The sequence below is a fragment of the Hermetia illucens genome, chromosome 3 (assembly GCF_905115235.1).
Source record: "Hermetia illucens chromosome 3, iHerIll2.2.curated.20191125, whole genome shotgun sequence".
In the NCBI taxonomy this organism is placed as follows: Eukaryota; Metazoa; Arthropoda; class Insecta; order Diptera; family Stratiomyidae; genus Hermetia; species Hermetia illucens.
The window spans coordinates 45443621-45469448 of NC_051851.1; the positions used below are offsets into that span (position 1 = coordinate 45443621).

Sequence of the window (25828 nt, forward strand, 5' to 3'; positions counted from 1 at the left end):
TTTTGTTTTGAAGTGAGGTTGTCGATCGCGGAAGGTGTTCGCGCTGTCTTGGCGTTTATTGTTTTCGGTAGCTGGTTTGTGCCACTCACTCTTCATGGTGTCTTGTGTTGAGGAAAAGTTAATGAAAAAATTCTGAAACTCCAGTTCTTCTAGTCCAAAAAGTTCTTAGATACTACTCCGTTTGCGCCAATGTGATTGTGTAGTTCTAATGAAAGTGAAACTAATAAAGCAAGTTCTTCGTTTTTTTCCATACAGAACTGTTGACAGGTATGTCTTAATTCAAATCGGCGGAAACCTGAAATATATGTATATTAGATTGTGAGAAACAGAATCAACAAATACTTGGTATCGGTATTTTCTGAATAACCATGTTCTGCTCCAGAAGTTCAAAATGTTAGAAAGAACTTGCTATTATATTTTGCCATTTCGAATTTTATTTAATATAAAGCGTGTTTTGGAGGGCTTCATTTGCTCACTTTTTCAATGTGTAATAATTGAACGCTCAAGCGTGCAAGTGGCTTGCAAAACGCGGTACATGCAAAGTAAAATCCATTATACCGTATTTCCACAATTTTCTATTTTGTACAAGATTTTACAAATTGTTAGCTACTAATTGAAAACTTATCGGAATGCTAATATCAACAAAGGAAACCTAGAGATACTGCTCTAAAATTCTGGTCTCGTTCTTAGTTAATATTCGATATTATGCTGAAAGCACCTTAATCTGTTTTTTTTTAAGGTTTCGTGTAAAACAAAACCTTATTAAAATGGATTCAATGTCGGTCTGTCTATCACGCCTGAATTACTCGAAAACGGCTAAACCGACTCTCACGAAATTTGGCAAGAAAATGTGGTCTGTGAATTCCTACACATATAGCCAATGGCGCCATTTTGTGTTGTGTTGAGTTTCCCCATGTGAAATGGGGGTGTAAACTTTTTTCACCAAATGTGGTCCTGTGGGGTATCAAATGAAAGGGATCGATTAGTACTCGATGATCTTCTTTCTAATATTGGGTGAAACAGAGAGAAGTGAGGGCTCAAAATGTGTGCTCCAAAAAGTGAAGCGTCTCGTTGTCAGAACCTATCCAAGCGAAAAATATGAAAAAAATCACAGTTGTCCATCTTTACGAAATCAAAGCCTCAAAAAACATCCCGTTCATATCTGCACAAGTAGAGTTAATAATAGTATATTTCATATATCATCCTAGAAGTACAAAATTTGTCATCGGTGTAAGGGATGGGGACAATTCGGTCAAGAGTGACAAAAACCAACTATTATTAACATAGTTATACAGTGTCCGGATAGCTGAGTGGTTAGAGCACAAGGCTGTCGTACGGAAGGTCGCGGTTCAAATCTCGCTGGTGGCAGAGGAATTTGTATCGTGATTTGACGTCGGATACCAGTCGACTCAGCTGTGAATGAGTGAGTACCTGAGTCAAATCAGGGTAATAATCTCGGGCGAGCGCAATGCTGACCACATTGTCTCCTACAGTCTACTGTAGTGTACCGTTACGGTCTTGAATGAAGTGCTCTAACACACTTCAAGGCCCTGATCCAATATGGATTGTTGTACCAACGATTATTATTATTATACAGGGTGCGGCAGCATAACTTCCTTTTTTCAAAACTCAATAAAAACTATTGTATGCATCGGAAAATATTTATTTATTTTTTATAATGTAGGTACATGTCTAAAGTTTTTATTTACATTGTTTTGAAGATCAAATCTGTTAGGTGACGTCTCCCATTCTCCATACATTGCGTAAACCGATTTCTGGCGTTTGTCATGACTCTTGTTAGCATAGCAGGTGTTATGTTGGCAATTTCTTCTTGGATGTTGGTCTTCAAATCTTGTAGAGTTCTTGGGCGGTTCACATAAACACGGGATTTCAAGAAACCCCATAGAAAAAAATCACAAGGGACAGATCGGGAGAGCGTGCCGGCCATTCCAAACCGCCTCTAATTGAGATAAGGCGCTCTGGAAAGTGTTCCCTCTAAACAGCCATCGATGCTCTTGAAGTGTGTGCTGTTGCACCGTCTTGTTGGAACCAAGTGTCCCCCAAATCCCAATTTTCTAGCCGTGGGAAAAAAAATTCTGTACCATGTTTACATACCGGTCCAAATTCACTGTCACTGTAACCTCATTTTCCTCAAAAAACCAGGGACCAATAATTCCAGCTGAGGAAATTGTACACCACACTGTGACTTTGGGTGAATGCAAAGGCTTTTGATGCAATTCTCGAGGGTTGGTGCCCCCCCCCCCCCCCCCCAGTAGCGCATGTTTTGTTTGTTAACCGACCCACACAAATGAAAATGGGCTTCATCGCTAAAAGAAAACAATAGCACCGTCGGGAACGACATCAAAAAGAAGCTCACACGCGTTCATCCGAGAATTGAAGTCACGTTCTGAAAGTTCCTGCACTATCGCCATCTTATAGGGATGAAAATGAAGATCATCACGAAGAATTCTTCTCACAGAACGATCGGATAGTCCAAGGGCAGATGCGTGTTTGCGCGCAGAACGCCGTGGCGATCGCAACATTGACGTTCTCACTGCTTCAATGTTCTCAGGTGATCTAACGGGCCGAGGGACTCCAGTTCTTCCTTTTGTCGCACTTGCAGTTTGTCTGAATGTAGTGACCCATGTAACAATTGATTTGCGGTCTAGGACGGGAGCCAACGGGGCTAAATTGTGTCGGGACAAAACTCTACAGTATCCCTTCTTGAACGAGACCACTAGCGCTCCGCTATGACATCAACTAACTGAGTGGCGCGCATTTTAAAAAAGGAAGTTATGCTGCCGCACCTTGTAGAGGGTAAATCTTTTCCATTTTTTGGGAATTTTGGTTATTCTAGAACAAAGTGAGCTCATATGAATGAGGGGTCGCAAAGAAACATTTTGTTTCAGTTTTCTAGTCATTTGTATATCAATACCAATTAATGCAGGCAGACATGTGCGTATGTCGGTATTTATATGTGCCAATATTTAACGGGTAGTGTTTAATTCGGCTAGATACATTCGTACATCATCAATGAACGCGCAACAACCGGTATCCGGTCTAGGACTGCCTTAATAAGGAACTTGAGACACCCCGGCTTTGCGCCGAGGTCCACCAATTCGATATCCCTAAAAGCTGTCTTTCTGGGCTGGATCACCTTCATCCATACGGATTAATTGACTCGCCCACTGTAACCCGTTGCACCGGATTTTATCCACAACCAGACGATTGTGATATCGCTCATCCATTTCGTCGTTCTTCGCCAAAAGTTCTTCGGAGAATTCTTCTCTCGAACGCGGCCACAATTTCACACTTTTTCTTGTCAAAAAACCAAGTCTCCGAGGAATAGATAACGATTGGCAAGATCATTGTCTTGTACAGTAAGAACTTTGACCTTATGGTTAGATGTCTCGAGCGAAACAGTTTTTGAAAGCTGAAAGCTGTTATCGGTTGTGATTTTCGACTCTAGATAGGAGAAATTTTCAAATTGTAGGCTCCTATCTTTATTGTTTATATGTACATAAGTATGCTTTTATTGACAAAGTAAATCGGAAATATGTGTACGATCAATTTAGGCAGTCTGTTTTTTAGTGTGAGGATAATACCTATGTCTGTAATATGTGTGTATACCTTGTAGTCTGGAAAATAAGAAGGAATATGTTGGATATGTAGCTATATACGGATGGAAAAATGTGCACAGAAGTTTCTCACATAAGCTGAACATAAAATCATTATACCTGAAGCATATTCCGACTTGTTTTTACGTAACTGTGAATTACACATTTTACAGACAGTCATATTATTACCCGTGCCGGATAGCATAATTCTAACTTTCTTGCTCGTCAATTTCATGTCTATGTTTTGCAACTTGAAAATAAGAGTTGGATGTTCTACCGAGTGTTCTAGCTGTGCTCCTAATATTGGTGTCGTGGGTTCGTTACCCACTATTCTGTCTATTAAAGGTTATCCACGGATAGCAAAGAAATCATCACTATCGAAGCCGGTTTAAGAGAAGACAATAAGAATGCCTGACAGAGTGGCTTAGTACAATACTAGGCTCTCTAATTTTGGTTTTGAACGGGAAGTTAATAATAATAATGGGATTAAGGAGTTTGCACTGAGTCCTAAATCAACTGTTATGCTCCTTTGATAGTTATAATCCACTTATCAACTATAGTATATCAATCAATCTTATAACCGACAAGCATGTTCGGCTTCATCTGGTATTAACATAAGTCTCTGTTATAAGCTGGTTACTAAAAAACTTGGTGCCCATCGGTCACCCTGTTCCATGGAAGCAGTGAAGATCCTTCCGCTGGAAGGTTATGAGACTTGTGTGGTTAAGCTCAGTATATTGGACACAGCGAGGAAGCCGCTTGAGGACCTCATCAAATGAAGACTGACTGATGCAATACGTGCCAGTCACCAACACACTTTGGTTTTTGAGCGGAGCGATTCACAATTAATGCCATTGAGGAGGCACTCAGTCGCCACTGTCAGCTAGGGGTGCCTCCTTGTGATCTTACACGGAAGAAACGTTTTCAATTCAGCGTGGTAGTGCCACAAGCCTGAGGCACTGGAAAATCGTTTGGATATCTAAGGCTACCTATTGCGGGTATTGACGGGGGTGACGAGTACAATGGACCAACAAGGCCTGAGTGCTCAGAAGCTGTAGCTTCTGCCCCACACACACACGGGTATTGAGGGATTATTTAAAAGGCCGAACTCTACTGTACGAGACCCGGAAAGGACAGCACAGAATGAAGGTGATATCAGGGGCATTTCAGGGATCTATCCTTAGTGCGGATGTTTGAAATGCCTTATACGATAGACGATGAATGGCTGGAAATGGGTTCTTTCTAGCTAGAAAGTCATCGTTCTGACCAAGGGGAGGGTTTCCACGGTCTTCCCCATTCAGGTTGGTGAAACCATAGTTTTTTCGAAGCTCATGGTAAAATATCTCGGCATCATGATAGACACGAATATAAGCTTCTTCGCGCAGACTCGCAGAGACGGTTGCGGCTGGAGTGTTTGCAATTTGTCTCTCTACTATCCAATTTTTATGCATTTAGAATTAGAGGCTATTCATTTTCGGGTGATCGTGACTAGTCTTAATTTACAGTAAATTTGCATCAGAGCGACAGCTTCGGCTTGTTATAACTTTGTTAGTAATAGTGCGATTTCCGTCAAACTAGGCAATGTTATGCTTTAATTATAGCACTGCAAAATTTTATTATTCGAGGCTAAATTTATCGGTGTTTCCACATAATTTCCAAAAAATAGAATACATAATACGCTAATATTAACTCTATTTGAACTGATGTTGGTGCAGAGAGTATTTTAAGCCTTAGGTACCGTATAAAATTTCCATTAGGCAAGTTCCTGAGAGTGGTTCCTTTCACTAAACGCTCATTTTCTAGCCCCGCACACTCTCTTCTTTGTAACTAATATCAAAATTTATACCGGATTCGGAAGTACTAATCGCGACCTATCACCTCATATGACTATATTCAGTGAAAAAAAATAACACTTCCATTTTGCAAATATGGGGCCCCCTTAAACTCAATATAGGATGATGGCACTTCCTGCACCGATGGGCGTTCACGGTGTCCACCATCTCACCAAATTTCGTGTCACCCGACACAAAAGTTTCAGAGAAAAATTCCTGTGACAGACAAACAGGCAGACAGACATTGAACCGATTTAATAAGGTCGCATGTAAATAAATTGTTTATTCTAATTTCCAAACTTTTCTAATTTCTGCGAGCTCTACGGGCTGCTATTGAACTCTCCAAAGGCCATCATGCAACCAAAAAATTTTGCGAGAGTTTCGGTAAAGGTATGCAGCATAATTTCAGAAAATTTAGTGGAAATGCTATTATCATTAAGAAAGTTATAATAGTTCAATGTTGTTCCTTTGAGTGAAATTACTACGACCTGAGACATAAAATACCAATGCATATACTCTGTAAATTATGTGCAAATAGAACCATATGTACGTGTATCCATGCATTGGTATTTCAAACCCCACAAAACCTTTCATACCTAAAGCAGCAAGCACCGGTTTTCGACTTGTTGCCATTCTGCACTCATTTGGGAGTAAAATACATTATCACTCCTGTGTAGGTGTAGCGACGTTTGTTTTTTAGTTGAGGGCTACATATTTAGTTGGGTAAGGGGGCAGATTTCCTTCATAATATTGTTAAAATGGCCAGAGATGGATTTTATGCTTGCGAACATTGCGATAGATATTCTGAGGTTATGCCTAACTCTTGCTTATAATTGCGTTGATACAAACCGACATCAACGCCGCATATATAACACTAATGATTGCACCTTTCTAAGAATATATAAAGTTTCCCTTTAAGGAGAAAATCTAGCATGGCGGCATATCGGGGGCATGAACCACGACTGCATTGCCACGTGAATTTGCCTCTACCGACGTACTGTACTGCCGCCACCACGGCTGGTGGCTTGGCACGTCCGTCCTTCAGAATTGAAACGCCGGCTCGAACAGACGCATATAGAAGAAAAAAAAAATTTCATTCATTCAAAGTGATTATTTGAAAGTGATATTGCAGAAAATCGATATAGTATTTAGCACAATAGGTGGCTAAAGTGGTGACCCCCGGTGTGATTTGAACACACAACCTTCTGACGTGGAGTTAGATAAGTGGCTAAACTAGCATTAGATGAAATCGTGATAATTTCTAAGGAAAACCCTTTTATAATAAAATAATTTAAGTTCTATCTGTCTGTCTAAACTAGGAAGCGCTTGAACCAACTATCAAAATATATGGTTAGGTCATAGTCTATACCAATGTTCAATTTCGTTAATAGCCTTGGAAGGACGTTCAAAACGCTGAAAAAATGGGAAAAATTCCGATGATGAACACTTTAGGAAAATAAACCCGAAAGACAAGATAAAATTATTTGGGGATTTTCCAAGGAATTCGATTGCTATTTTCGAAAGTGATTTCCGACAGAAAATCTTATTGTAATGTAAGGGAGTGAAGTTGCTTAGAACCTAAATGGTAATCCTTGTTGTCTGTTTACACCATCTGATGGACTTTTCGTTAGTTCCACTACAATAATTACGTTCATTGTGGCCATAAATATGCGACTATACTATTTTTAGTTTATAGGCGTACATTTATATGTACGTATTTATATTTGCGTCTTATCAAAATCCTAATAAATGTATTTCATTCTTACTGTCATTTGCAGCTTATAACGGATGCCAGTGAATAGCATGCTCATTCTTCTACATCCTAACTGGACCACATTTCAATCACATCCTCAGTTAAACCCAGAATGCCGTAGATGAATGCTGGCCAGTAAAATTTATCTCAATCGTTTTTCTTCTAACTCAAAAGCACAACAGACCTAGCCAACTATACATTCATCCATATATAGTTACATAGAAGCCTGCATCCCATTGAAGGAGTGTTAAGGGATATGTTGAAACTGTGTAAAATTAATGCCTGTTCCGATGGCATGCTGGGGTTGCATTTGAGTCGAGCCCCGTGGGACCCATATCCTTGGGTAAGCGGAATCCAGGACACGTCCACTGCATACTTGGCTGGTATAAGGATCGGTGACACAATTCTTGAAGTGAATGGATTCGATATAGTTGGACAAAAAATCTCAGAATTGGCTGCACTTATACGAGGACATTGGAAAAGTGGAGCAAATGACGTGCAATTTCTTGTTTGGAGACATAAAACTGAACCAAACGTAAGTACATAGGACATATGTGAACATTTTTGAATACTCGCGTATTTGTTCTTGGTTGAGGTAGGTATGATGAATCTTTAATGATTCATACACTGATTGTCACTACATTTCCAATTCCACTATCTGGTGGAAGTAAATATAATACTTTCGTCATCCACAAGGTTTTCCCTCAAATTTTATGAAATGTTCCTAATTTGGACTGTAACATCGTTGGACAAGTTCAAAGGTTAAGCATAGCCTCTAAAGATGAGTTTTCCTTTCGCGAAATTGCCCTATAATTGTCTGACCTTTTTACCAAGAAATTTAATGTAAATAATTTTAAATATGACACTTTTTTTGAAAGGAAAGTTCCAATTCAAATTCCGAACTGGTACAAGCCCATTTATATGAGAATGGGTTTCAACCGAGGGTATCAGTACTCATACATTTTTTATGTGTAATGTTTCGTTTAAATTCACTGCCCTGTGGTATAAGCTAGAATATAAGGAATTCTTCCATGAAAAAACAGTATCCTGCTCCAAAAAGAAAAGCACACAATGAATTTCAAATTTCACTCCGTACGTCCGGGTATGTCTGGTCATATTTACCATTACAATTGTACATGTTTGCGTTCCAGGGGAAGAGACAGTAATTCCATATCACTCAACTAAGATATGACATCTTACCATACTGATTTACAGGGACCCATACTCGGATATAAAAATATTGATTACTATTTGTGAAGTGTGGTTTCTTCTTCTTCTTCTTTTTCTTCAGCCTTTGTCCCGTTCACAAGTGGGGTCGACTCGTCGTGATCGGTTTCGTCACTTGGCTCTATCGAATGCCTGATCTGGGTGCAATCTGGATGCTTTTAAATCCCCATCCAGGGTATCAGGTCACTGTTGTTTAGGCCTGCCTTTTGGTCGTTTACCCTTGACTTCGATGTTCAGACCAATCTTGGCAAGTGAATTTTCATTAGTACGAATTTCGTGACCATACCATCGAAGACGTCTCTCTCGCAACTTTTCCACGATCGGTGGAACCCCATAACGATCGCGGATATTCTCATTTCGGATGTGATCAAAACGTATGACGCCACTAACACGTAACATCTTCGTCTCCATTACCGCAAGACGCCGTTCATTGTCTTTTATAGTCGGCCAACACTCAGAACCATAGAGAGCGACAGGACGGACAACATTCTGGTAAATTTTAGATTTAAGACGTTCGTTGATACGTCGATCACAAAGAACACCAGTTGTGAAACGCCACTTCATCCAGGTTGCGTTAATGCCTGAAGCAATTTCATAACGCAGTTCTCCATTGGCTGATAGCGTCGACCTGAGGTATTTAAATCGCTCAGTTCTGGGCAGATCACTGCCGCTGACAGTGATTGTGCCTGTTTCGTGGAGATCGGTCGTCAAAAATTCAGTTTTGTTTAGATTCAATCTGAGACCGTGTTGCATGAGGCCATCATTCCATTTTTGAACAAGTTGCTCGAGATCATTTCTGCTATCAGATGCTAGGAAAACATCATCTGCATAAAGCAGTGTGTAGGGCGCTGGACGTTGGATATCCCGTGTGACGGTGTCCATAACAAGGACAAAGAGGAGTGGTGAGAGGGCACTTCCTTGATGAACTCCAACAGAGACACGAAGCGGTTTTGATACACCTGCCATACTTCGAACTTTACTTTTCGGATCGTGGTAGAGCAATTGAACCCAGCGCACGAGTTCTTCTGGCACGAAGTGTTGTCGTAAAGCATACCAGATGAGTTCGTGTGGTACACGGTCAAACGCTTTCTCTAGATCCAGAAATGCAATGTAAAGAGGGCGATGCTTCTCACGGTGTTTCTCCATGAGTAACCGCGCAGCGTGTATTGCGTCAGTAGTTCCGCAGTTCTTGACAAATCCGGCTTGATTCACGGTTATTTCAACGATTAAGCGAATACGGTTGTCAAGAATGCGTTCAAAAATCTGCATGGTATGGAAAAGTAATCGGATCGGACGGTAATTTGAACATTCTGCTGGACTACCTTTCTTTTTCCATATTGGAACAGTGGTACTTTCTTGCCAGTCAGATGGTTTTCTTCCTTCCTGAATAACCCGATTAAAGAATTCACTGAGCCACAGTGTTGGGTCCCAGCTCTTCGCTTTCCAGAGCTCAGATGCGATGTCGTCAAGTCCTGTGACTTTCCCCGATTTCACTTGTTTTATTGCCTCCTCGACTTCAGTTGCGCTGGCAGGTGGAACTGGTCCAAATGTCGGCAATTATTGTGGAAGTGGAGGATGAGCAAATTCTTCAGTTGAAATCTACTCGAAGTATTCTCGCCATCTGTCCGTTGCGACTCGTTCGATCTATCTATCGTCGACAAACTTGTGGTAGAGGCGTTTCTTTTCACGGACCGTCATTTCAGCATCATCTTTCCAAAGCCAAGTATCTCGACTGATGTACCACTTACCTAGCTTCGTGACCACGAGGGTTGCAGAGGCCGCTTTGTGAATCGTGCTCACGCTGATTTATCGGTGGCTTAATTCGCAGGACGGCAATCAACGGCCGATGTTGAGATGGGATGGCCTCATAGGGAGCGGCTTTGCAATCAGTGACAGTGGTAAAATGTCGGCGTCTTATGAGAATATAGTGGATTTGCGTTTTATTGTTGCCACTATAAAATGTAGGAAGATGAGACAGTCCTTTGATGAACCATGTATTCGTAAGTACAAGGTAATGGATGTCCGCGAAATCGATTATACGATTACACCCTCATTGCACGTTCCGAACCCCTTTCCCCCATGGCACCTGTTACCGTCTGCATTCTGACCCACATGACCATTGAGGTCGATAATATAGTCGTCAGCAGGCACGTGACAAGTCTTTTTATCGAGAAGTTGCCAGAAGGCATCTTCCTCGGTATTAGGTCGACCTGTCTGTGGTAGGTACGTGGTGAAGACGTGAATAGTGCGATCAGCTGACATAATGGTGAGCTTCATCAGTCGATCATTAAATCGTTCGACTTCTTTAATGGTATCACGGAAACCCTCTGAGATGGCAATGCCAACACCATATTGAGTGTGTGGACTATCAAAATAGAGAAGTTTATACCTTCGCGCTTTTGGCACCAGACGATCGGGTTTATTGCAGAGCGCAGATATGAATGCGCCTTTTTCAAAGGGTTCTTGCAAGTTCCACGGTCTTCCCAGTTAGGGTACCAACATTTTGCGTGCAGACGTGCGTGGTTTGTTCGTTTTGTTCGGACTAATTTGCTTACGTGGTGACGCCGTCTATGCGTCAAGAACCCTTGCCCATTTCTCGACAGGACCGGGGCCCGTTCTCCTGCGTTGACTGAGGTGGACGCCCTAGTGTTTCTCCGAGGCTTGTGACTCAATCCGATCATCATGTTTGTAATGACATTGTACGCATTTTCTTAGTCGGCCTGTTGGGGGACCTGTCACCAAGAGAGATCAGGTAGGATTTAGCATAGTAGAATAACTCCAACTATACTCTATTTATCTCTTTCCCTGATCCAAGCATTTTATTTTTGTTTTACAGAGTACGTTGCCTCAAAGCCTCCTTTACTTGGGCTTGAGACCAGCATATTATGTTAATAGCATGGCGGAGTTCTTTTAGTAGTGTATAACTGATAGCCGTTATCAGGCCAAAATAACTTCATGTAACCGATGCCCGGGTCATCACACTCTCCTTATCTGTATTAATGAGCAGAGCATCGAAACCGTGAATCAATTTGTATATTTAGGAATCGGGGTTGCTGCGGACGGTGGCGCCGAACTGGATGTTGCCCGATGCATTAACAGCGCAAGATCCGTCTTGTCTAAAATCTGGAAATGCTGTTATCTCCACACCAAGATCAAGTTAAGACTGTTCTTCAACATCAAGTTGTGACTGTTCTGTGTTGTACGGAGCAGGTGGCGCACGTGGGAGTTGCACATAGAGAGTAACCTCCCTTGTAATTCGAACGCTGCATCTTATCTACACATTAGGCATGCCAACTAGCAGTAATATAGTCACATCTACATTTTCGGATGATACTTCGTTTCTGGCCACCCATATCGAACCTCCATTAGCATCTTGCGCCCTATAGCGGCATTTAAATCGTTTCGATAAATGGCTAACAACCTAGAAGATTAAAGTCAATGAATCCGACCGCAGTCACACGCTGCGTCGGGAAATTTGCCCTCCAACCAACTTAAATTAAACCCAAGTTCTCCAATCTAGTCGTGCTAGATACCTGGGATTGCATTTGGACAGACGGCTTACGTGGGAAAGCTATATTGAAACTAAGAAGTAACAAATGATCATTAAAGCAACGAGTCTGCACTGGCTTTTGAACAGGCGCTCTATGCTTAAATTAGAGCACAAAATTTCTTCGTACAAGGCCTATTTGGAGGTATGGGATTCAGTTATGGGGGTTTCGAGAATATCCAATACACCACTATTGCAACGCGCAACAATCCAGGATTCTGTAAACAATTACAGGGGCACTTTGATTTGTGAAAAATAACTAGCTTCACAGAGACTTCCAGATACCCATAGTCTTACACAGGCCTGGCTCCTGTACAGGATGTGATCGGAAGACGGAAGTCGCAGTGGATGCATCACACATTAAGGAAGGGCTACAATTGCCTTGCGGGGTGCGGCATGTGGATTTCACCACATTCTCCTAAAATAGCATACCAGTGGTTGGTCCCAAGGGCATTGAGAGGGAGTGTAGGCTTCTCGGGAAGTCGTCGGGGAACTGAAGCACAGTTCCAGCAACCACGGGCGATGGTGTACAGTAGTGGCTGGCGAGCTATACACTACTAAAGGGTAAATTGAAACTATATATATAAGTAAGTTTCAATCGCTTTTGACTAGCAGAAGCAAAGAGTTACATTGAAGGTTTTATCAATAAGGTAGACATTGAATTTTACTATTTTTATACGGTTACTAGGTTAAGGTATTTTACACCGGAATGGAGGAGTACACTTTGATCTCCAATTTTTTCTGCAAATAACACAATTTATCTTATTATATTATACTTGCAGGCTTTAAATCAACAGTCACTTCAGAAATTTGCTACATGTTTTCAAAATATCGCCCAATTGTTAGAATGTCCTATTTGCCTTGAGGTACGTATGAGAGTATGTACAGCAGTGCATGCACTGGAATGTACCTTTGACTGAATATTGCTAATCACATATATTGAATATACTTTGTATGACTGTTATTTGGGGAATGGAATCATAAAGGCGTGTTTGTGACAACTATGTACCCTTACATTTAGCCTCATGAGTATAATCGAAGTTTGGTAGAACATTTGGAAGGATATGTCGTATTGCATGGCAAAGTTTCTTACATTTAACATATGCACATGCTGAATCGACTCCCTTGACAGCACTTCATTTAACATTTCAGTCATCTACACATAAATGACGCAATTCGCACAAAGCCGATATTTGATTCAATGAATGTTCAATTATAATTTTACAGATGCTTCGGGTTTGACTTACATTGTTCAGCAAATAGTCATGGTACAGTTTGCCATTAGAATGTGTGTGCAATTACTTTCAGTTGGCTTCCAAGAAATGGTTAATCGATCTATTTGCATTTCCTTCAATAAATACTTCAATGAGATAAAAATATATTTTCGGAGCGTAACTGCAGAAACACATATGAACGTTACATATATGTACATTCATCCTTTCTGTCCACTTTTCTTTCCACATAGCCATCAAGATAGATATGTATCTGGTATACGTAGATTTATCCCATAGCCAAGCCAGTGGACAAATTCATTACACTATCTATTTCCTATCATCATTTTTGCTCACAAGAGAATACATGGTACATGTGTCTGTATGTATTAAAGCAAATATTCATATGTTCCAGGGAAAGTGTATAAAGTGATTGTATTTACGTAAATTGCGGCCTGCGAAAACTATAATCTAGTGTATATATTTTAGTATGAGTGCTATATGTGAGTACGAATGTGAAAACTTGGAGATAATGTCACCGAATATGAGTGTGAAATGGCATACATATCTACACTTATCTCTACATTTCTGTAGCTCCTGTGCTATACTAAACAAGAAATGATATAGTTCCCTTGACAATATGTAGGTCGTGAAACCTCCAGGTTGGCAGTGCTGTAATGGTCACGTACTTTGCAATAGTTGTAGACTTCGTACAACGAAATGTTCTATCTGTCGTGTCACTTTGGGACCAAGAGGAAGATGTTTGCTGGCTGATAAGATTTTCACACTACTGGCTGAAACATTTCCTTGCAATGGTAAGTTTTTCATCTTTAATATGGCCTTTAAACTATATTTTTCTATTGAAAATTTTTAGGAATAGAAAAACGGGATCATTTAAATTATTGAACTTTGCCAATTTTCGTCAAAAATTTGCTGAAATTACTGAAATTACTAAAAATAACTTCAATTCTTCAACTTCTTTTACGCGCAGTAGTTAATTTACACTCACCTTGTCTTCGTCCAGGCTCTGCAGGCCGTTTCGGATTTTAGGCTTTTAGGATGTCCTTCCTCTAACCACCTCGATCTATCCATCGCAGCAAGTTTTCTCCTTCTGCTCTTTCTTCAAATACTCTTTAGGTATTTTATTGTTGTCCAGAGGTTGAACGTGGACATTCTAAGCTTAATTAATTTGGCAACCACAGGGTCGTCAAATATTTGGTACAACTCACGGTTGCATCTGACTCGCCATTCGTCGTCCTGTCGTTTAGCTCCTATTATTCGGCGCAGGACCTTCCTCTAAAAGGTTTTTCGGAAGTTTGTATAAGGTCCATTCCAAATTAATATTATCGTTTTGTATACTCGGAGCTTTGTTCTTTTGTGCATGAAACTGCCTTTTAAAATTGGCAGGACCTTATAGAAGGATCCGTTTGCGAGCTGAATTCGGCATTTTATTTCGTCGAGTTCATTTCCATCTTTCATCAGTTGTACACCTAAGTTTATTAAGTTGTCTAAATTTTGTAAGCTGCACTCGTCAATTGTTATATTGGCTTGGGGAAAAAGTAATGTATTTGTGATCGAATTTTAACGCTTTATTTAACATACATAGATAGAATTATCCGATTTAAGTCAAGTATGCGCCGTTTTGTTCGGAAACTCCATTATCCCCTCTTATAAACCCCACCCCCCCTCCTTATTTGGAAAAAACTCAGACAGCCAGTTTTCGCAAGCCTCTTTTGAGGCGAACTTAGTAGCACCAAGAGCGTTTTGCATGGACCGGAAGAGATGGTAATCACTTGGCGTCAGGTCCGGACTATACGATGGGTGCGATAGGACATCCTATCCGAGCTCCCGTAGCTTCTGGCGGGTCAAAAAGATGTTTGAGGCCGAGCGTTGTCCTGGTGGAACACAGCACCATTCCTATCGACCAATCCTGGCCGCTTCTGGTCGATCGCCTACTTCAAACGGTCGAGTTGTTCACAGTAAAGGACCAAATTGAGGGTCTGGCCATAGCTGAGCAGCTCATAGTGGATGACACCCTTCCAATCCCACCAAACACACAGCAAAACCTTCCTGGCCGTCAATCCGGGCTTGGCGATGGTTTGGGTCGGTTCGCCGCGCTTCGACCATGATCTTTTTCGCTTAAAATTTTCGTACGTGATCCACTTCACATCCGCTTCAAAAATGGGTCGAATTCGTTCCGTTTCAGCAGTGCATCGCAGGCTTTGATTCGGTCCAAGAAATTTTTTTCGGTCAACTCGTGTGGCACCCAAACTTCCAGCTTTTTTTGGAATCCAATCTTCTGCAAATGGTTCCAAACGGTTTTATGCTCCTTACCCAGTTCCTGGCTAATCGATCGAATGCCCACATGCCGATCTACTTGGATGATTTCGACGATTTTATCGCTTTCTACGGTTATTCGTCTACCAGTACGGGGTGTATCTTCGACATCCACTACACCAGAACGAAATCGATCGAACCGACGCTGTGCTGCGTGAATCGTTACAGTATCGGACCCATAAACTTCACAAATTTTGTTGGCCGCCTTCGTTGCATTTTTTGCATTTTGATCCCTATTCCGGAACCTTTTCCAGATGGAGAGAATAAACTTATGGATAGCTTTCATTTGATGAATTCAACGGGGGTGTCATCTATGTCCGGCGCCTTGTTCATTTTTTAACATATGATTGACGACTCTATTTCTTCCAAAGATGGCGTTTCAATATTCCCATTATCATCATCATCATCAACGGCGCAACAACCGGTATCCGGTCTAGGCCTGCCTTAATAAGGAACTCCAGACATCTCGGTTTTGCGCCGAGGTCCACCAATTCGATATCCCTAAAAGCTGTCTGGCGTCCTGACCTACGCCATCGCTCCATTTTAGGCAGGGTCTGCCTCGTCTTTTTTTTCTACCATAGATATTGCCCTTATAAACTTTCCGGGTGGGATCATCCTCATCCATACGGATTAAGTGACCCGCCCACCGTTATCTATTGAGCCGGATTTTATCCACAACTTGAAGGTCATGGTATCGCTCATAGATTTCGTCATTGTGTAGGCTACGGAATCGTCCATCCTCATGCAGGGTGCCAAACATTCTTCGGAGGATTCTTCTCTCGAACGCGGCCAAGAGTTCGCAATTTTTCTTGCTAAGAACCCAAGTTTCCGAGGAATACATGAGGACTGGCAAAATCATAGTCTTGTACAGTAAGAGCTTTGACCCTATGGTGAGACATTTTTAGCGGAACAGTTTTTGTAAACTGAAATAGGCTCTGTTGGCTGACAGCAACCGTGCGCGCATTTCATCATCGCAGCTGTTATCGGTTGTGATTTTCGACCCTAGATAGGAGAAATTGTCAACGGTCTCGAAGTTGTACTCTCCTATCCTTATTCTTCCTGTTTGACCAGTGCGGTTTGATGTTGTTGGTTGGTTCGTCTTCCCATTATGCTTGAATATAATTCGTGTAAGTTCTGGTGGTTAAGTTTTGAGAGAGGGTTTGAAGAGTTCTTTGAGACCAATCAAGATCTTTGATTGATATCCACGCCTCAGGCTCTTCACTACTTTGTAGGCTTGTCTTGTATTGTTGCTTGCAATGCTCCCGTCAATTTTCTTCTGTTCTTCGTCAAAATGTTTTCAGTTCACTTATTGGAGGCGAAATCCTAGGGAAACGAATCGGACAATGTTCAATGAACTTATTTCCAAGAAAGTGTAGCTCCCAAGGGAAAAAAGACCCATTTGGGGATAGAATATCAATTGAGAACTCTGAATTGCGCACTTTTAGAGTATTTTGAAGGGGAATGTCCAATAGCCCAAGGAAAACACAGTAAACAAGCTTTCTGTGAAATCAAGAACTGTAAATATTCGGAAAATCTAGTAAAAGCAATAAGCGTGAAAACTGGCTAAATTTAAGGAACTCACAGCGTGAACACAGGAGGCTTGTTAAGTGCCTAGTAGGCGAAAAAGAGATTTCCAAGCTGTGCCAAATTCTTAAAAGGAATGAGTCGACGAAATTGGACTCTCTTAGAAAACTGGGTGGAAGGAACTTGGACGAATTCCAGAATTGAATCAGTACAAACTCTATTGGAAGTACACCACTTAAAAGAAGAGGTTCCAAAAGTGGGAGGGAGAAGATAGGCAAAAATTGGCACCAATGTGTTGCAAAGGGGATTGGAACAAAGAGAGAGCAATGGTTACCAATGGAAAAGTGAGCGCGGCTATATTGTTCCACGAGCACTTTAAAACAACTGCCATGGAGGCCATCTATCCAGCGATGCTAAATTAAGGTATAGAATGCTTAGAGCGACAACTGCCGAAAGATTTTTCTAGGATATCTTGTTCTGGGCTATGTGCCTACCTTTTTGGCAGAAGGTTAAAGTAGTATTCATAACTAAGTCTAGGAAAGATTTAAACACAAAGAACAAATTTGCTTAACATTACATTATTGGAACATTTAAAGAGGCATCACATTCGTGAGAAAATACCAAGGTCGCATCCACTTAATGAAAACCAACATGCTTACCAGCCTGGAAAGCTTAATGAGTCTGCCCTCTCTTTTTAATTAAGTGGATCTATGCCATGGTAACTGAGAGATTGCTGTGTGCTGAAATGGGTGTTGGTAACTTTCTGACAACAGAATCACGATAGTCTAGAGATGTGCTGTTACCACTTCAACTCACTACTATCCGAACTTGCTAATTCAAAGCCAATCTTACGTGAATGACTAGCTTGGACTAACTGTTGATCATGTTCTCGGACCGGTATATACAAATATAATATAAATATACAACGCGCCGTTGATTTAATTGACAGTTGGTGCCTCACACCTGGACTACCAATAAATCCAAATAAAACCACAGTGAGATTATACAACAAGTCGGGAAACCGGAAGCTGGGCGCTTCAGGTATGAAAGGTTTTGTTTGCTTCTCCTGTGAGTATATTTGAGTGTAGAACTATCCCATTTGTACGTAGCCCGTTAAGAATATGCATTTAGCATGTCAGATTTAGTACTTCGGGTTGTAAATTTACACGGTAAAGACAACTTTGAGCTACTGTAACTTTGTTACTAATAGTATGATTTTGATCAAACTTGGAGATAATATGCTCCATATTATATTTTATTCTACTACTAACTTAATTCTGAGATAAACTTAAAGGGGATTTTACTCAATTTCCCCAAAAATATGATAATATACTATTATTAACTTAATTTGAACAGGTATCGATATGGAGAGTATTTTGAGGCCTGGGTACCGTATAGAAGAAGCTTCGTGATTTTTTCCAGATTTTTCGGTTTGGTAGTTTCTGAGAATGGCTCCGTTAAAAAAATCATCCCTCTGCACCCCCCCACTCCCCGCCTTTATGATAAATCTCAAAACTAAGGCCGGTTTCGAAAAGTACTAATCGAGACCTTTCATTTGATACCCCACATGACTATATTTGATGAAAAAAAATTTTACACCCCCCTTTTATATGTATGGGGACCCCCCTAAATCTCAACGTAGGAGTATATCACTCACTGTATGTCTGGGGGTCCACAGTTTTCACCTTCTCACCAAATTTCGTATCAATCGGTGTAGCCGTTTCTGAGAAAAGTGCCTGTGACAGACAGACAGGAAAAAGATTGGAGCTGCGTATCGCATAAGTGTACTCCGAACATGTTGCGCTTACAGAACAATTTCCAATGATGCAGACGGACAGACAGACAGACGGACAGACAGACAGACATTGAACCGATTTTAATAAGATTTTGTTTTTCAAACAAAACCTTAAAAACGAGGAAACTGCATTCCAGAGATGAGCAATACAACCCTTCTACTCTGTGAAGAAGTGAAATATGTGAAAGTTATTCCAAATAATTATAATTATAAACGTGTAGATTTAAAGATGAAACGAGCTTCCTGAGTTTCTGAGCTGTACCAGGTGTACAAGCTTAAATCCGTTGGCTGTTTCTCAAGAAAACACATTTTTTAGGTTTTGTGTGAAACAAAACCTTATTAAAATCGGTTTATTGTCTGCTTGTCTGTCCGTCACACGCATTTTTCTCAGAGGGGTTATAGCGATTGACACTAAATTTGATAGAAAGGTGGGAGCAGTGAACGCTCACGCAGACAGTGAGTTACATCCTTTTACGTCGAATTTAAGGGGGGGTCCCCACACATACATCATCAAATATATATTAGTCATGTCATCTAATAGTCATGTGGGGTACCAAATCAAAGGTTACGGTAAGTACTTTTCGAAGCCGGTCTTAGTTTCGGCATTTGTTAGAAAGAGGAGGAGTGCGGAGGGTTGAACGTGATCATTTCTTTAACGAACCCATTCTTAGAAACTACCCAACCGAAAAATCTGAAGAAGTCACGAGGCTGTCACTATATGGTGCCTAGTCTTCCAAATACCTTCCATACCGATATCTATTCAAATAAAGTTAATAATAGTATAAAACTATAATTTTTAGTAATTGGCTGCAAAACCCCTCTTAAGTTCATCCTAGGACCACGAAATTATGCAATGATGTAGTATAATAATATAGAGCGTGATCTTCCCAAGTTTGGTGGAAATCGCACTATTGCTAACAAAGTTATAATTCGTCAAAGTTGTTGGTTCTTTGCATATTCAAGACTATGAATGTCAATATCATCCAAAAGTGGATACTCTCACATGATATATGTATATATTACGTACTACGTACTAAGAAATACACAAAACCTTTCGCACCTGAAGCGTCCAGCTCCGGTTTCCTGACTTGTTTTTTATCGGATCGAAAAAAAAACTTTATTCAAAATACTGGCCTTTGCTATCTACACATTGTCCAGTAATTTATGGATACCATGCCAATAAAATTGTTGATCTCTCGAGGCAAACCACTCATCAAGCCATTTTCGGACGCATGAGTAAGAATCGAAGCGCTGCTCAGCGAGCGAGTGGCCCATCAATGAAAGCAAATAATAGTCGGATGGGGCCAGGTCTGGTGATTAAGCGGAGTGGGGTAGTATCTACCAGTTGAGCGTTTCTAAGTAGTTTTGAACTTTTTTCAACGTATGCGATGGAGTATTATCATGGAAGAAAATCAGCTTTTAATGTCTTTGCTGATATTCCGGCCGTTTTGAATCCAGAGTAGAATGCGATGAGTTGTTGGTGATAATGGTGGGCATCGACAGTTTTACCAGGTTTCAACAGTTCATAGTAGATTCCGACACACACACAGTATCGTCTTCCGATCGAAGCGATTTGGTTTTGCAGAAGATGGTTGGCCGGCATCAACCCATGATTTTTTTCGTTAAGGATTCTCGAAATAAATCCACTTTTCGTCGCCAGTCACAATCCGATGCAAAAACAGCTTTCTTCTGTGTCTGGGAAACAAGATTTCCCATATGTTTTGGCGCCGCTCCATTTGCCTATCGTTCAATTTTTCACGCTGCTTGTCGCTCAGATCGAAATCGCCATCTTTGAATCGACGGAACCAGTCTCAGCACGTTGTTTTCGATAGAGCATTGTCGCTGTAGGCCTCCACAAGCATTCGATGCCATTCAGCGGCTTATTCCTTCAATTTGAAGCGAAAAAGTTCCCGCAAATGTTTTTTTCCGGGAACAAAGCTGGACATGATTATTGAAGAGAAAAAAATTTGTTTTTGCATGAAATTGATGATGATATGGACTGACAATTGTTGACAAATATCGTACTAAGAAAAACAAGTCGGAATACCGGAAGCTCGCGCTTCGGGTATAAAGGTTTTGTGTTCATCTTATGTGAGAAACTTCAACGCACATTTTTCTGTCCGTATATAGCTACAAAGCCAACATAATCCTTCATATTTTTCCAAACTACGAGACATACGTACATATTACAGCCATAGATATCACGCTCACCCTAAACAAACAAACTGCTTATTACCGAATACTGTACACATATATGCACGTATATGAATTGATCGTACCCATATTTCCGCTTTACTTCTTATATCTATTTCAATTAGGAACTACCCGCAAAGTTCATTAGCACGCATATATTATATACCTACATACACACATGTCTGGCTGACAAATAACTAAAAAACTAAAACAAAATAATTCTCTGGGACCCAATTCATAAGAACTCATTTCGTTGTGATATTGACGAATTGATATGTGATGATGACGTCATGGAGGTTGTAGAGTGCACGAAATTCACAAAAATTGTAAAGTTTCACCCCCTATAACTTTGTTAATAATAGTTGGATTTTCTTCAAACTTGACCAAACTGTGCATTATGTTCTTCATTACACGCATGCCAAATTTTGTACTTCTGGGATGAACATAAGGGGGGGTGCCGGGTAAATTTCTAAAATGTGGAAATATACTATTATTAACTTTATTTGTACAGATATCGGAACCGGATATATTTTGAGGCCTAGATTTCGTAGAGATGCACCACTGTGATTTTTTTCAGATTTTTCGGTTGGATAGGTTCTGAGAACGAGACCTGTTACACTTTTTGTGGGTCATATTTTGAACCCTCACTCCCCTATGTTTCATCTAATATCAAATATTGAACCGGATTCGAAAAGTACTAATTGAGACCTTTCATTTGATACCCTACACGGCTACATTCTGCGAAAAAAAAATTTGCACCCTCCATTCACATGTATGGGGAGCCCCCCCTTAAACTTAACACAAGATGGCGCCATTTACTGCATGTAAAGGGATCACCAGATTACATACTCTCACCAATTTTCGTGACAATCGGTCAAGTCGTTTCCGAATAAATCGGGTGTGACAGACAGACAGACAGACAGACAGACAGACAGACAGACAGACGGACAGACGGACGGACAGACACCGTCTCGATTCTAATAAGGTTTTGTTTCACACAAAACCTTAAAAATGGCATGCTCATAGAAGCTTGATACGCTCACTGATGCGATCTGCGATGTGATCTGTGAGGAAACAGCGGATTTAAGCTTGTACGCCTAGTACAGGCTGATTTTTATCTCCGCATAGGGACTCGGACCTTATGTATCATAGTAATGTCGCCATCGGCAAGTTGCACTGAGGCATCGAGTTGTCCTTTGATCACCATGAAAATCGTCCAGAACTGTGAAACTGATTGAACTCTATTTCTAAATCCTATATGGGGAAACTACTCTCGGCACCTGGGCAATGAAATCTCGGATATGCACAGCTCTCCTCGTTCTGGTCGGCCAGTCAGCGCGGATTTCGAGCAAATAGCAGCTATAATCGATCTCAATCAGTTAGGAGGTGTGAACTGTTTCCGAGCGATTGAGGAAAGTCCAACTGACGTCGCTTATTTTATCTGAAAAATAAATCGTATTCATTTCATTTCCATAAGCGATTTTTTATACAAGAGCGAATATAAACCATTTTTGAAATGCAGACTTGGGTAAAATTATTAGAGTTTGTATGGAATGCTTCGTCTCATATACCACATTCGCATTATATTGCTGTCTCCGACTATTTGGATGGCTGCACACCTTCCTTAATGCTTCTTTGATTCTCCACAACATCTTCGTTAACTATTTGGATAGCTTCATCTGCCAAAAATCCAAGACTTCTGCGCAAGTGGATCTATGAAATTACCTCAAAAGTGGAAAAGCATTGCACATAATATAGAATAATACCTGAAAAATAAAAATCCGTATGAGCTTCCGGGGCAGCCCAATATTTTTTAACGGAATGCTAAGTTCAATAATAAGATTCTGTATATTTTTAGACTCTGTTGAAATTTCAGAAATCATCCAAATAACACATGCGTATCATTTCGTTTCTTTCAGCAACACCGAAGACCACGGATACATCCTGTAAGGAACAGAAAGGCATTACAATAGCACGACCCTTTGCTGCCATCAAATATATTAAACGCAAAAGTAAACAAATCGTTACGATAAAAGTTGGTCCCGAAGTAACGGAAAATGGAAAAGAATCTCCTGCTCCAGTTGCCACTTCAACCACCCTAAATAAGAGTTATCATTGCCCCACTGGGAAATCATGTGTAAACCCTACCTCAAGTGAAGGACACAAGTTCCAGCTACTTTGCAGCCAATGGGATGTCTTAACCCATTTACGTCGAGTCCATCAACTATCAGTGACACAACACTATGGCACGTATGGTGAACCAATCGAAGTCCAGCTCATGAATAAATCAATTTCGTGCATTTCCCTCATCCCTGGCGAAGCACCCGAGGAAGGGACGTCGATTTTAGATCCCTCCACTCAGCACTCTACTAAATATTCTTGTGAAAGGAGCGATTCCAAAATTCTGTCCGCTCCGAATCAGGTATTAATGTCCACAAACGAGCGTGGGGAGGAAGGAGGTGAAGAAAGCATTTTATCAAATCGGAGAACTTCAACAGCTCCAGGTGATGAAGTTTGTGCAAATGCCATAGACAGGGCTAACGATAAAATTTCCGAGCTGTTCTTTGTAGCAAGGATGTCAAATCTAGAGAGACAGCCAAGCGGTGAAGGTTCACAAAAAGGTGGTGGCAACGCTCACGCCCAGGGCAATGAAAGATGTGCAATTTTCATTTGGTATTGTGGTAGCGAGGAAAATGCGAAAAAATTTCAGGCTGTGATCGAATGCAAACGTTCGGATGCTGCTACTGCCACCGTTACAAATACTAGCATCACTCGCAAATGGAAAGGTTTTATTCATCCTCTGACGAAGACATGGAATTCAATTCGATGCCAGAAGGAATTTCTCGAATTGGAATTCGATGTTGCGAATTTTTTCGATATTGTGATCAAAGCTAAATAAGTTTTTGTACTCTATAGTTTTTTTGGGAGAACTCATGGTCTTCCTCAATAGCTGCAACGGTGTACATCACCGTGTGGTATTTGTGTGCACATTCGTTTATATATTCCTCTGTGTGCTTGAATGGAATATATTCAAAGCGGTAACATGTTCTGTACAAATAACTACAAAATGAAACTCGAAGTTTCCACATTAAAGTCTAGTTTTTCTATAAAAATTCTTTTATTGCCATTTTAATATATTAGCACTTCCGATATCAACTACCTTGATACAGAATTCAAGTATCCCCAATTCAACTTCCGTCTAGATAACAGTTGAAACCACATCCATTCATTTAAAGTGCTGAAGAGCATTACGTGACTTCTGCCCCTAAATATATATGATGAATTACGACCCACACCCCATCAAATATTCTACGCCACAGGATCAATATATATTGAAAGAGGAATGCTTCTAATCCACTGAATCAGCACAGCAGCTCCTCATTAGAAGGAGAATAGTTAAGTGCTGTCTGATGAGTTTAACCCCATAAGAGGATCCTGACCTAAAGTAACACCATTATCCTAGCCTATGTGCTGTTTGTATCATTTTGTAGTTAAAATCTATCTGCTGAAAGCTAATGTCGAGTCAATGACATTTCGACAGGATATATTTGGGTCACACTGAATTATTGCTCGGGAATTTTCATAATTGGCTTAGAAAGTTCTTAAGATATTTACGTGGTCAAGTGGCATTTCAATGAGTTATTGGAATCAGATCATAGCATAATCTTGTACTGGTCAGAAGCTTTGTTGATAATAGGCTATGGAAATAATTGACGTTGAAAACGCATTGCTGACCAAGGTTGCGCAGTTTTCGTTCCAAAAATGAGAATTTCCTTTGTTGAAGTTAATCCATCTCAGGTTGGTTTTCTGATTATTGTGTGCTTGCGTCATAGTAGTGCCACAAATAAACTCTTTGCCGAATTAGCTAATTGAGAGTAAATTAATCCTATGATTCTTTACAAAAAGGACAGGTATTAAGAGATTTCTTATTCATCACTAATAGCTACTGAGTAATGTATACGGAACTAAAAACATCTAATTTAATTTAGAAGAGAGAGTGAATACAAAGACTTCCAATTAAGTAGTCCTTCCACAGTCATTGACATACTGCACGCTTTTTTATGGTGGTGCACACGAAACCGTGATCACCAGGTAGTATAACTACCAGGGCGAAACGTCGATTGGTATCCACGATGGAGCATAAAATCAATGAATCACCTGCTGAACCAATACCAGCAGCTTTGCTACCAATCCCTATCTCCACCTCGACATGGTGACCGCTGGGAGGACTTTCTTAACGAAAAGTTGCAGAAGGAGAAAGATGAAGGCGATTCCCCCCAGCCTAAAAATATGACAAATTGTACCAATATATCCTCGACTTTCAACCTAATTGACCACTTGTTGATCGAACGCCGCCACCTCTCACCTTTGAGAAATGTCAGAATATATAGCGGCGCTAATATAGATTCGGATCACTATCTTGTTTTGTAAGGCGCTCCGAGCTCGCATCACAACACCGCTCAGAATCCCCTCTGACAATCAGGTGAGAGTTAACGCTGAAGCCATCCACATCACAGCCCTCCGTAATAACTATAAAGGGGAAATGGATTCCACAATAACCACAATAAACAGAGATCCTGGAGATGAAGCATCAATAAATGATGAAGAGCGTTATCATAAATACGGCCACAAACATACTTGGCTCCAGCCGCAAAACGTTCGACGATGAATGTAAGCCAGCAACGGAACGGAAGAATACTGTATGCCGAGTAATGTTGCATTCGCACGGCTACACAGATGGGAAAAGGAAGCCTGGGAGAACCAACAGGTCTGTGAACTCGAAAAACATAGG

At 40.7% G+C, this 25828-nt stretch overlaps 1 protein-coding gene across 1 annotated transcript; it reads left to right on the forward strand.

Moving 5' to 3' along the window:
* LOC119651551 lies at positions 1-24130 on the forward strand. The gene is made up of 5 exons (XM_038055183.1): positions 1-267; positions 7228-7737; positions 12759-12842; positions 13834-14002; positions 22956-24130. Exons 2-5 carry the CDS (start codon positions 7459-7461, stop codon positions 23933-23935), a joined length of 1512 nt encoding a protein of 503 aa, XP_037911111.1. The 5' UTR covers positions 1-267; positions 7228-7458; the 3' UTR covers positions 23936-24130.
* The last annotated feature ends 1698 nt before the right edge of the window (positions 24131-25828 follow it).

Coding starts and splice junctions, on each gene's coding strand:
- LOC119651551 (XM_038055183.1), top strand. CDS start 7,459: ATGTTGAAACTGTGTAAAATTAATGCCTGTTCCGATGGCATGCTGGGG. Junction 12,843..13,833: donor AATGTCCTATTTGCCTTGAG/GTACGTATGAGA, acceptor GACAATATGTAG/GTCGTGAAACCTCCAGGTTG. Junction 14,003..22,955: donor TGAAACATTTCCTTGCAATG/GTAAGTTTTTCA, acceptor CGTTTCTTTCAG/CAACACCGAAGACCACGGAT.